At 39.8% G+C, this 14,160-nt stretch overlaps 1 protein-coding gene across 1 annotated transcript in view; it reads left to right on the top strand.

The window, feature by feature from the left end:
• The window catches only part of Galntl6 (polypeptide N-acetylgalactosaminyltransferase like 6), a 1,121,089-nt gene that overhangs the window by 999,685 nt on the left and 107,244 nt on the right, over positions 1 to 14,160 (top strand). Inside the window, exon 7 of the mRNA XM_032919234.1 lies at positions 5,999 to 6,116. Coding sequence (XP_032775125.1) covers positions 5,999 to 6,116 — 118 coding nt within the window. The remainder of the gene's footprint in view (positions 1 to 5,998; positions 6,117 to 14,160) is intronic.

Genomic DNA, 14,160 nt, shown 5'->3' on the forward strand with positions numbered 1-14,160 from the left:
TTTTCCTCCTCATCTTATCCAAAAAGTTAAATGGTTTTAACTCTGCCACTGGTTTTAAATGACCACTTGGCCGAATCTCTTTTTTACTAATGCTTCTAACACTAATGTTTGCCTTTGTAAATTTAGAAAAACAAAACCCCTTCCCCTTAAAGAAGAAAGCCTTTCATTTTGATCTTGAGTAGCTCTGCGATTCATCTCCACATGGCAATATATCCCCTGGATATTTGGACACAACTTTAAAAATAATACAGGGCCAGTGAGATGGTTCAATACATAAAGATCCTTGCCACAAAACTTGAGAACTGAGGTTGGATCTTCAGAATCAACATGGTAGAAAGAGAAAAAAATGTCTACAAGTTTGCAAGTTGCTCAATGACCTCCACACATGCACTGCCCCTCCCCCTTCCCACCTTCTCCCCCCTCTTACACACACACACACTAAATACAAAAAGTAAATTAAAGTAATCAGATTGTATCACAGAAACGAAGCAGCTAGTCAAAGTACTGTCTTGAGTATCCTCACTCATTGGTTGCACAATACAACTGCTAATACATCCCATAAAAGCTTGAATCTCAAAGTAAGTGTCTGCCATGAAGTCTCTATGTTTGCATGACAACATATCCCTATAGCCAGTGGCTTAGAGCAACTGTTTTGTTGGTTCACAATCCCTTAGATCATAAGTTAGACACAACTCAACTTGTTCTGTTGGTTTCTCTTAAGTAGCATGACTGACTCCTACTTAGTTAGCAATTAATTCATCAGTTCAAGCACAGAAAGTGCAACTTCCCAGGAGAGCAAACCTGTCAGTATTAATCAAAGAAAGAGAAGTGGTTAATTTGTGCCTGTGGTCATTCATGTGACACTGGTCATCTTATGGCCAGGGTGGAGCTGGATAAGCTTAGGTAGTCTTAACAGTCTCGTATCCATGGCTGTCGGTGCTGATTGTCAGCAGGACCGTTTGTCTCTGACAGAGCAGCTCAAGGTCTCTTCACAGGTCCCCGGTTCCCACGACAAGAGAAGCAAACAATCCTTGGTGCATGTGCTTCTTTTTGCACTACCCTTGTCAACATTGGAAAACCAATGAGTCAGGATGAGAATGTACCACACAAGCCATGAATAAAGGAAGCCATGGTTCAGTGGGCCCATTACTGTTACCATACTCCATCAGGTTCCGGCAAATGCAAAATTTGAGAAGCCTGAAATGCCTGTCCTGTCAATCAGATCACTTGTGAAAGTCCATCCTTTACTTGATAAGTCACAGAATCCCTCATTCCTAAGATCCAATCCAAGTTACTGGTGCCTCTCAGAAGGGAAGCAGAATACCTGTTTGATGCATTTTTAATATTAATGCTGACATTTATTCCTTTCTGAAAAGCACAAAATGTGTGAAGAAAGAAAATGTATATATTCATGCATGCATGCACCCCACCCCTCTCTCTCTCTCTCTCTCTCTCTCTCTCTCTCTCTCTCTCTCTCTCTCTCCTCCCCTCAGTCCCTCCCTCCTCCTGCCTCTCTCCACACACACACAGACACACAGTGGTGTGTGTCTGGTGTGTGTGTGTGTGTGTGTGTGTGTGTGTGTGTGTGTGTGTGTGTCTGGTGTGTGGTGTAAATGACCATTTGGTGCCTCCTAGTAGTAAAACAAAAAGTATTGTCATACTAAAATATCATTTCTTGGTGCCTGGGTTTGCTGAGAAAGCTGAGCCCAGAACAACAGAAGCGTGAGCTTCCGCACTTACTGCCCTGATGTCCAGGTCACGTCCCTTGATGCCTCCATTGAAACTACTCAATGGAAGCACAAATTTCTGCCATCATCATTGTCATTACATTTCCTCTTTGTTCCTACACTTTAAAGGGCCTTCTTCTAAAAGCTCTCTTTCCCTAAGCTCCGACCTTTGCACTCTTTGCCCCTGGAATAGACACCTCCTTGCATAATTTGAGGGTAATAACATTCTTCTGCCCTCCTTTTATTCTCATTTCACTGTACACAGTTAAGTTATACAAAATAGAATTTGTTCCACATGTACAGAAATTGCTCAAAATTTGAATTTAAGACTTGATTTATCTCTTAAAGGCCCTTTTTGCATTTTAAATGTTATTTGTTCCACAACTGAACTCCTGGCAAGATAAAAACTATTGTATGTATGTATATATGAAGAGTTCTGAGTCATGGGCCAGCTGGAAATCCCTGGCTGTGTGATTGAGGATCACTTGGGCTGCCTTTCTTTTGATGGACTCGGCCTGGTGGAGTCCTGAGGGAAGTTGTGTCCTTTCATTTCTGATAAAATTCACATTTCAGTCCACATGTCCAAAAGTTTCACTGTATCCACTGAAACGAGAGAAGGGCTGAGAGCCAGTCTATTTTCTAAGAGCCCAAAGTGACTTCCCCTTCACATCACTGGACCTAAATTTTAATCGTTCACATATTTTCAAACATTTTCCTCACGGATTTATTTTTCAGTATTTTGCGTGCTTTCATTCCTCTAATCCAAAAGGCTACTTGGCATGTGTTAAAATTTGAAATCATACTCTGTGTGACTGAAAGTTTGAGACAGGAGCTTTTTAAAATACCCTAGAGAAAGCATGTTTCAATTAAGCCTCCACCATTTTTTTTCTAAATATATGAAGTAAAGACTCAATTCATTAAATAGGGAAGAGCAGGCAGTTTGGCAACTCCTCAGAAGCCGTGAGGGTTACAGGATGGAGACAGAGCACTCAGATAATGTCCTAGTTTAGAAGAGAAAACCAACCACACACTCTGAAATGTGCATTTGCCAATGAGAATACAGGTTTTTGTCATTGCTATCAAATAAAGAATTGTGCCAGCAAACTTTTACATGATAGCCTCACTAACTTAAGAGCAAACCAAATTTGGGGCATAAAAAACTGCCATGGAGAAGGGAAGCTATTCAACTATATATAAAAAGGAAATCATATTTATTACATGGCCCAATCGTGTTGGTATGAAATAGAAAACTCACTTCCACTATGTTTGCAGAGAAGTCACATATTTCTGTGGCCTGAAAACTAAGGAATCTTCATGACCACATTAATTTTAGAAGTCGCCCCAGGGATGACAAATGTTTTTAATTGCAAAGCTGGAGGACTGATTGGTGATGTTGTGAACAGTTCTGGTAAGCAGCATTCATGTGTCACACAGACACGGAGTCACAGGCCATGGCAACAGTGCATTCTCATTCCCAGGGAAACAAAACAGAAGGGAGCTTTGGAAGAAGTCAGGCGGGAAGTAGACAGGCCGGTGTGAAAATGGAGAATGGGACCAACAGGGAGTTCTGAGACCAGTTCTTACGTAAAATGAAATAAAAGGGGCAGAAGAAATTGCAAAGAAATTGTTGGCTACCCTTGTTCATTTTTCTTGGGAAGGAGACACACTCCACACTTTACTGTTTAATAAAGCAGGATGTACTTAGCTCACTTCTTTTGGCTTCAGTGTAACATTGCCCAGAACCGAGTCCTTTGGGTCTGAGATTCAACCTACAGACTCAGTCCTACAGTGAAATCACAATGCTAGATTTTCACTGGAACTACTGAAACCCAACAGAGTACAGAAATACTACCCCTAATAGTATTTTACGTGTTATTCGTTTATGTGGATATATGCTATGTGTGACCTATGTATGTGTGCATTGTTTATGATGAAATGTTAGTACTTTAAAATATGAGCATTACATTAGAGTGCACGGCAGGCAGTGAAATGTGTAACTAAGTCCAAACGCTGGAGAAAGGAAAGTGGAAAGCTGCTATGAAAATCTTCAATTAATCATAAGGGACCCTTTGCCTACTACTGGGTGGCCTTGGCCAGTCTTGATGTGATTGGTATGTGTTATGCTAGGTTGGTAAGCTGTGCTCAGTTGATGTCCCTGAGAGGCCTGTTCTTTTCTAAGGGGAGGCAGAAGGTAGGGGCGTTGGGAAGAGCAGATGGTGGTGGTGTTGGTAGTAGTGATGGATGGATCTGGGGGGGAAGAGGGGAAGGGGTGGTTTGAGTGCGTGAAGAGAGACTGGGAGGAAGGAAGGCAAAGGAAACTGTGGTAAGAATGTAATATATGAAAGAATGAAAAATATTTTTTAAAAATATAAATGAAGGGAAAAGAAACTTTCTTGACACAGGCAGAAAAGATGGAAGATAAGTTTAAGTGTAACATCAACATTTTTTAATAAAAGGATCTAAATGACCCAATTAGGAAGCAGTGTGTGTGTGTGTGTGTGTGTGTGTGTGTGTGTGTGTGTGTGTGTGTGTGTATTACTGATAAGAACCCCACTTTTGCAGGGAGACAGAGAGGAAAGGGTATCCTGTAGGCCACGTTGGCCTACACTCATCACATAGCTGAGCATGACCATGACTGACCCTTCTGCCCCACCTCCCACACACTCGTTAGAGATGGCAGCTAGAATCTAGCGCTGGGCTTCACTCACGCTACACAATCACTGTACCTACTAAGCTACATCAACAACTCAGAAACGCATGTTCAGTATGAATACACAAATGGTTAAAAAAAAATCAAGAGTCAGAAAGGTTATAAATACTAGAGCTGGAGAACACAGGAAACAAGAGTTGTTATTATAATGACACGGAATAGATGGTACAGCAAAGAATATCACCAGAAATAATAAAAGCCATTTCCTAGTTATAATGAGGCAATTCATCAAAAGCACAAAAATTCTAAATATTTCTGCTCTATTAACAGGGCTACAAAACATGATGCAAAACACTGATAGAACAGCAAGAACAAAGAAATATAGAATTATCCTCATAAATTCCAATACTCTTAATAATTGATGGGTTCATTTGGATTTAATTTATAGACAGGTTAACCTAAAATATACTATTCAAACTCTTTACAACATCATTTCTAAACAAGATTATTGTGTCTATTTTGTTGCCTACAATAAAAACAATTTACAATTAAATGATTAATTGCATGATTTCTTTCCCCCAATATTTCTAAAACTCAAAACTGCCAGTGATTTTTAACTTAGTCCTGCAGAAGTAAAGGTTACAACTATGGTGATATGCTCACTGGAAATTTTCACCCACTTATAGTTTTAATTTGCTCCAGCTACAGTTATAATTCCACTTTGAAGTGCTGAAAACAGGGGTAGGAACAGGCTGCTGGAGAGAGAAATAAAGTAAGGGACATCTGATTCTAAAAATCTCCATTTCTAACAAAATGCGCAAGTTACATGAGATTTTGCATATACCCTGTGTACTTTCCCAAGGAGGACAAATAAATCTTCCTTCTAGATCTTTGATCTTGCCAATTACACAAAATCTACACTCTCAAAAATATTTCTCTCAGGACTGGAGAGATGAGTCAGCAGCTCAGCACCCGTATGCTCTTCCAGAGGACCAGAGTTCAGTTCTCAGGATCCTGTCAGGGGCTCACAGCCATCTGTAATTCCAGCGCCATGGCGTCAGACTCCCTCTGCTGGACTTCACTGCCACCTGCACTCATGGGCATATCCCGTACATGCACACATAAACAAAAGCTTATTTTAAAATCTTACTTTAGTCTATTCTATTTCACAGTCTCTAAATAAAACCTGCACTGTACACAGTAGACAGATGCTCGATGAATACATGTAAGAGATTAAATCAGAGATGTGCCTATCACATTTTTACTACCGTTCTTTCTGATGGTAAAAGACCTCTCTCAACCTAGGAAAAAGCCATAAAGCTAAGCAATATTTCCAATAGATCAGGCACTAATATTAGTGCACTTCTCTCTGATGATAACCAGGTGGCCAAGTGTGATTCTTAAGGACCTTTGCTGTGTCAGAACCTGAATTGCAATTTTAATATTCACATAGCTTCTTCTGCCACATGCACTTCAATAGAAATGAAATAAGAATTTGCTCTTGATAGCCATGCTGGAAAATGACATTTGACCACTAAACCAGATTGTGAGTTTCAAAGAAAACTACTACTGCTTTTGATGTTCATAGCCCTTTAAGTGTTGTTTATCTTCTGTCTCCCAGGTCTCCTGTTATGGCTGGAGGTCTCTTTGCAGTGGATCGAAAGTGGTTTTGGGAACTGGGTGGCTATGACCCAGGCTTAGAAATCTGGGGAGGAGAGCAGTATGAAATCTCTTTTAAGGTAAGACACTCAGATTGCCCTCATCCAATACTTACAGACTATTCTGATAGAACTTATCACTTTGCTTTGTGATCTGTCTTGGAGCTATGACTCCCAGGGGACCTTTTACAAGAGAGGCGAATTCCTCCCAGTGTTATAGTGAGACACAGCCATGCTGCGTGCAAAAAGAAACCATTCACACTCCTATGCATAGGTGAGCAAGTCTACACACTTACACCTACTGCTCCCCTGGCAAAGGCATTCATCCTGGAGTGCTTTATAACGTAAAGGACAGGAAAGTAAAGGCAGGAGACAGAGGTTAGTGCAGTGGAGGTCTGCCATTCACGGTCAGACAAGAGGAGCAACTGAGATCTTGGTTTTATCCAGTTATTGCAAAACTCCTTGGACTGATAATACATTTAATTTTAAAGTATCAATGCTACATTGAAGAGCAAGTTTTTAAGTTTTGTTTAATTTTGCTTTATTTTGAGACAGGTTCATAACTATAGTCAAGCTGGCTTAAAACTATATAAGCCAGACTGGCCTCAAACCTGTAGTAATGTGCCTGGCTCACACCGTGAGCTCAGGATGTGCTAAAGATTTCAAGTGTGAGCAGGTTTAGTCCGTGTTGAGCAGGTTAGGATTTCAGGTGTGAGCAGGTTAGCTACAGCAAGTCTTGTACTTATTTATCTGGAATTACCCATCTCTCTACCTTCCTCAGTAATCAATTCTCAATAAAATGCTATGCTTTATCATACACACACACACACACACACACACACACACACACACACACACATATTCGCACATATTTGTAATTTAGTTTCAGATTCGTGATGTTCAAATAAATGACAAATTACAACATATGAAAAAAGAGTTAAGGTAAAATAAACTGTGTGAGAATTCATACTTCAAATTGCCAATATGATTTTGTAATTCAGTTTTATAAAGAAAAGAAAAATTCTTTTCTTTCTCTCATCTTAACCATTGTTTGTATAGAAGCAAAGGCTGATTCTTGGGACGCTGCTGAATGAGACCTCCTATGTATGTCAGCCTTTGGTGACTGCTTCTGCTGCAAAGTCCAACAGTGCTTGTTGCAAAAAGAAAGCACATCCTGAACATAATTAAAGTCAAACCTAAGAATCCAGCTACATTCAAACATATAATTTTGCATCTAAGATAATTTTCTTATCACTTCCGATGCATCGTTTTATACCATTGGATCTGCCAGTGTCTTTGGGTCCCTCTGTTAGGCAGCTGCTCCCTGTCTTGTTGTGGTAGATATGCAGGAGATAATGCAGTCGTAATCCTTACACAACAGCACAACCACATTCTCAGTGCTAAAAGCCAAATGCTGGACTGAGTACTTCTGTATTAGCTGATTCGAAAGAAAATAACCTTAGAAGGTGTACATTATTACTCCATTGAACAGATGGAGAAACTTACAATTATTTTAGATTGGTTTTCTATAGGTTTTAAGGATTAAATGTAGACTATACTTTGAGAGATTGTATTTATAGTTTGTTAAAGATGAAATTATTACCCATTACCATTTAGAGATTAAGGTGCTCCATTTCAGCCTCACTGCTAAGACTATAATAAACAAGAAATGGATTCTCACTTGTGATAGCTTAAATGAGAGCGGTCCCAGTTTGCATACTTGGTCCCCAGTTGGTGGAACTCTTTGGGAAGGATTAGGCTGTGAAGCCTTGTTGGAGGAGGTGTGTCAGCTTTGTAGGATCCAGAAGCCCACACCAGTTTCTACCTCGTGCTTGTGGATTAAATGTAAACTCTCTATCCCAGAACCATGCCTGTTCAATTAAATGTCTTCCTGTATAAGTTGCCTTCATCATGGTATTTTGTTACAGTGACAGAAAATTAACTAAGACAACATCCAATCCCTGACCAACCCCATTCTCAAGTTAACTGTCAGTCTATTTGCCCTTGCCTAATGAGTTCTCCTATAGATACAGCTAATGATCTGGAATCAGTCACTGAAATGTATTAAAAAATGTTTGATTTCAGCCTCACTGCTAAGACTATAATAAATAAGAAATGGATTACCATTTGTGATAGCTTAAATGAGAGTGGTCCCAGTATGCATACTTGGTCCCCAGTTGGTGAAACTCTTTGTGTGCAGTGGTATCTATCTGCGATCCCAGAATTCCTATGGGTAGGGGTGAAAAGAAGTGCACTAGCTAGAAGCTTGCAGTTCATTTAGCCTATAGATAAAACCTATAGGTAAAGCACAGATAAAACTTTTAAGATGAATTGCTGTCTTGCTGTCTTTGTTATTTTTACCAGACTTGAAAGAATACATTTACTTTTTGTAGTTCAAGACCATTCTGTGATGTTCTCTTAATTTGTGAATGCGTGAAGTTTAAGATGTTGAGAGAATTTCTAATAAGCGAGAGATTCCGTTTGAGTAACCGGCTGTTTGATAAAGCAAGATTGCCCTTGAAAAATCTTAAGACTCTGTGGATTATACACTTGCATTCTAAATCACAAAGGCACATTTTTAGGCAAACAGAACTTTCATCTCGATTCAATGTCACTTGTACCTATCACATCTCTTCTGGATGACCCAAGATTTTATTTCCCCATTTCCTATGTTTCACTTGTCTGTCATTGTATAGGATATAATTGGAATGCAGCCCTGTCGTCTTTGTCTAAAAACCATGGCAACCACATTGTAAGTTCAGGACTGAATTGCCCTAGGTTGTTTGGTTGGGATGATAGATTCTTTGGTGACAGTTATGTCTTAGCGGGGTTCCATTTCAGACATGTCTCTTCATTCTTCTTGATCCTGTTTGCTGACCTTGGGGTTCCTGTCCCTCGCTGTTAGTATTTATGAAGTAGATAAATTTGATTAGGTTCTTAGGCAGACTATACATTGAAGCAAGAGTTTGTGCAAAAATAATCAATCAAAGACATTATACACAAATAGCCCTATGGATCACAATAAAAAGAGAGAAGAAAATCAAACATCTGATTTTTGGGCCATATTCTATAAACCGTGATTAATTTTCAGTATTATAAGGTTCAAACTGATCAGCATTTAAAACCTGTGAAACGAGAGTGGTCGATTGGTGCTTGCTAGTAGCATTTTACACCTTAATACAGGATTTGCTGTAAGCTGCAACTTAAATATTAGCGTTGCAAATACGTCTGTCAGTGGTCATTGTCAGGTACCTATGCTACGTGTTTACTCTTCGAAGAATCATTTCACAAAAGTTTTTGAAAATTGACCAATGAAAATACTTCCAGAAAATTTTGTCTCGCACGAAGGTCTGAGTCTTTGGTGAAACATAACATCCTAAAGTACCTTCCCTTAATTTTTCTAAAAGATGTGATTCTGGAAGATCAGCAGATTTTACATTAGAGAGTAAAAGACAGAGAGTGTGACTTTTAGAGAGTTTTCTCTGGAAAAGAAATGCTCTGCTAGCATTGAGCTCAACATTCACATTTTTTTTCTTATGGATCTGGATCCCTGTGAAGTTCTGAATCATCCAGCTGTCCATTAAATCATACTACATTAGCCAGTTGTTGCCAGGGAGAGAAAGCAGCATTTAGTCAGGTTTTCTACCAGCTTCTGTTGAGCATCTCATTTCCACTAGGCAATGTTCCAAAGATGCAATGTATAGTTACCACAGGAAATGAGGAGGAGACAAAGGCAGATGAGTGTTATGGCCCAGCAGGTAGACCACATGATAAATATTGCCCTCCTTTGCTGAGTCTGTGGGCGTGTCCATCTCAGAATCATGCAGGAGCCTCCTCCCACCCTGCCTCTGCCCTCCCAGGACCAGTTCCCTCTCCTGTATTCTACTTCTCACTTCTCTCTCCCCAGGCCACTGTCCTGGAGCCTTTCTTGAAGAAACAATGAGAGAAGCAATCCTTAAGTCAGCCTGAGAGTTTTGTAAAATGGCGGTTTCTATGTTGGCATATTAGAGATAGAACACTTGCTGGGGTTTTATAAAAATTAGCAAAGAGATAAAAAGTATGTTAAATACAAGCATTCAAATTCTTCGGGTCACATTCCTGCCACATAGTGACTGGAACTTCTGAGGTTTTGAAGGACAATATCCATTTATTTTGTGCTCCTTCACAGATTGTGAAATCTCTGTATTCAATAACCTGTGTCCCAAGATTCTAACCGTTCTTTTTTTTCCTGTAGTGATAATAACTACTATTTGGTCCCTTAACAAGAAAAAATAATGAGTTGGCACTTAAAGGTCATTGGATTTAATTTCTTATCCCATTCAACACCAGTGAAAGATTTTAAAAACAAGAAAAAGATAAAAAGCCCTCTAGCTCATAATTGTTGAGACAAGTCATTATCTAGTTAATGTCAAACAAGGATTCAAAATTGTTCATGAAAATCATTAACCTATTTTCTCTTTGTTGAAAGATTTTTTAAAAAGAAAAAGAGGCTTCTGCCCAATTTTAAGAGACAACACAGGTTCTTCCCATGGGATGTTTGCTAAATGTGAAATTTGACATTCTTCCAATAATTTAGTGTAACAGAATTTGTATAATTATTAAATTTAATGGCTATTCAATAAAGGTTACGCATAGTTCATAGGACGCATCCCTGAGCCCAGAACAATTGGTTCTTTACTAAAATAAGAGAGCAGCATCACTTAGGGTGACTCATCAAATCAGATGTGCCAGCCTTTGACCTTACATCAGAACTTCACAAGAACAAATGCAGTTTGTTCGTTTATTTATATTTAATGTGAACGCTAGTGCCCAAAGTGATCATCAGAGCTAAGTACAGATAAAGTTTCCCTACATGGCATAGACGTGGCACAAGCATATCCTGTTCAGCATATTTCTTACCTAATAACTGAAGATTATACAATCACAGTGCCTTTACAGTCCTCAGGTACAAAGGGATGGTCATCTCTTAAAGGTTACTTAAAATAAAAACGGATCAATAAATAAAGCCTCCTCCCTTCCTCCTTAACAAAGCTCTCAGACATCCTGCCTTCAAGCACATGCCTAGAAAAGGAGCACATGCTCGGCAGTCATGGTTTATTCAGCAGTGGTAAGACTAGGGCATGTGGGAATGCAACAGCCACAGCTTCAAGTCTCTTGGGGTCTGCAGATCTCGGTCCTCCAAAGTTTTGCTATGTGTGAGGGAAACCGAAGATGCTTTACTAAAAACGATAACAATTGTTAGTATGCAGTGCTTCTCCAGACTGAGTTTGGCACGGTGATGGGTGAAGGCCAGTTCTGGGAGACGACCGTCACCGACATCCCATTTGCAAGGTTATTTATTGGTGAGGCAGGGTGGAAGAACAACATTCAATATTGTTCCCAGCCCTGAGCAGCCGACCCCTGCTGGCTATAGACAAGTAACAGATGATGTAATTCATTTCCATCAAGTGTGTGGCACAGCATTGATACACACTAAAGTGTAGCACTGCTCTCATGGAAACCTTAAAAGGTGATAGGTAAAATGGCTAATGTGACTTAGGACCCTATCCATTGAGAATTTCGTACCATAGACAATGAAACATGATCTTAGCCATACACTGTTTCCTCCCTGTGTGCCCCCAGGTTCCCTTAAACACATCCTCCTCTCAGTTTCATGTCCTCTTATAAAAAAGCTAAATCCAATTAGTATCCCTCAGATGTGCATGGGACCATCCACTGGAGTGTGAACAACGTACCAGTAGCCAGAAAAATTATTCTCTCTCTCTCCTTTTTTTTGTGGAAGTCTATTTATTTACACTTCAAATGTTTTTCTCTTTCCAGGCTTTCCCTCTGAACCCTACCCCCACCCTCCCTCCCCCTGTTATATAAGGGTGCTCCCCTACCCACCCATCAACTCCCACCTCACCACTCTGGCATTGCCCTACACTAGGGCATTGAGCCTTCACAGAACCAAGGGCCTCTCCTCCCATTGATGCCAGACAATGCCATCCTCTACTACAAATGCGGCTAGAGCCATGGGTCCCTCCATGTGTACTCTTTGGTTGGTGGTTTAGTTCCTAGGAGCTCTGGAGGTATGGTTGGTTGAGATTGTTGTTTTTCCTATGGGGTTGCAAACTTCTTCAGCTCCTTCAGTTCTTCTCCCAACTTCTCCATTGGGGTCCCTGTGTCCAGTCCGATGGCTGGCTGCTTGCATCTGTATTTCTTGCGCTCTGGCAGAGCCTCTCAGGAGACAGCTATATCGGGCTCCTGTCAGCAAGCACGTCTCCCAGCAGCCATCAACTGCTAATAGCTCCTCAGTTATTGGATCTTATGAGCTTCTCCTCCACTTATGCTGCAATGGCACCAAGCTTGGTCTTGCATAAATGACCATATCCTCTGTAGTTCCTTAATGCAATTGTCACATCATGTCCAGAAGACAGAACTTCATGTCATTCTTCCTAGCTCTGGTGCTTACAGTCTGTAACTAACAAGATGTCAAAATAACAAGAGAATAAACAATAGCAGCTACCAGATAAAGGAACAGAAAAATAAAACCTACTCCTGCTGAAATGAAGGTCATCAGAAGAAACTATCTCTTCCAGACAACAGTCCCTCACTGAAGGAAATTAGGGCAGGAACCAGGAGGCAGGAACTGAAACAAAGATCGTGGAGGAATGCTGCTTACAGACTTGCTCTTCCTAGCTTGCACAATTGTTTGCGTACACCACTCACTCATACCCCAAGGGTGTCGCTGCTCGCAGTGGGCAAAGCCCTCCTCTACCAATTGGCAGTCATGAAAATTCCCCCACAGATTTGCTTACAGGCAATCTGATGGAGGCATTTTCTCAATTGAGGGGGACCTCTTCCCATTTGACTCTAGTTTGTGTGAAGTTGACAAAAAAAAATTCAGGACACCAGTACTCAGGAGGAGGTAGAGACGGGAGAATTTTGAGTTCTAGACCAGTTTGAACACCAGAGATCCTAGTTTAAAAATAAATAAATTTGAAAAAAGTCTAGAAACATAGGTAGATGGATGGATGGATGGATGTAGATAGATAGATAGATAGATAGATAGATAGATAGATAGATAGATAGATAGATAGAAGCAAGGAAGGAAGGAAGGAAGGAAGGAAGGGAGGAAGGAAGGAAGGAAGGAAAGAAGGAAGAATGAACCAAGGGAAGAAAAATGATTTTGCTCTACATTGTAACATTTCAAGAAGACTCATGAAGTAGTTTACCCTGTCAATAATGATGAAATGCTGATACTTAGGAAGTTAAGCAAGATGTCAAAATAACAACAGAAGAAACAATAGCAGGTATGATATAATGGAAAAATAAGACTTACTGCTGCTGAAATGAAGGTCTTCAGAATCAAAAAAAAAGAAAAGAAAAAGAAAGAAAGCATTCGGGGTTGGGGACTTAGCTCAGTGGTAGAGTGCTTGCCTAGGAAGTGCAAGGCCCTGGGTTCAGTTCCCAGCTCCGGAAAAAAAGAACATTAAAAAAAAAAAAAAGAAAGAAGCATTCTGCAAGCATCTAGGCATGTAAGAGGCAAGGTGGAGAAAGGGGAATGAAATAGACTAAAAACAAAGAAGTTTAAAAATTAATAGCAAAATTATATCAGCCTTAGGAAAGAGACTGAAATTAAAATGCCGTATGTCAGAACGCAGGAGACACAGCTAATGCAGCATTCAGAAAAAACACAAGGTTCTGAAGTGTTTATGTCTCCATAAAAAGAAAGAATAAAACTAAGAAAGTAAACAACCAAACCAAGTTAAAAATTAAATAAGGCAAATCAATAAGGACAGAGAGGAAAGAGCACAGCAGGAACTTAATAATTTTGAAAACCAAAAACTAATGGTGTGAGAGATAAAAATAAGTAATTAATAAGAGAAATAAATATAGAAATGAGTAGAATAATTGGGTATAGTAATTGACCATGAAAATGCAGAATACAAATAAAAAATGGTTATAAAGAAAATCTGACTAACTGTAACAGAGTAGTCTGGTTCTGTGCAAATAAAATTAATATAAACAAGATGAATGCTTTTCGAGAAAAGTCCAAGTATACTTTATCAGAATTCCCTGCTAAGGATCTGACAGCCAAGTCCCTCCAACTCAGCCCTTATTTGGACACTAAACTGCTGAC

The sequence above is a fragment of the Rattus rattus genome, chromosome 13 (assembly GCF_011064425.1).
Source record: "Rattus rattus isolate New Zealand chromosome 13, Rrattus_CSIRO_v1, whole genome shotgun sequence".
Lineage (NCBI taxonomy): Eukaryota > Metazoa > Chordata > Mammalia > Rodentia > Muridae > Rattus > Rattus rattus.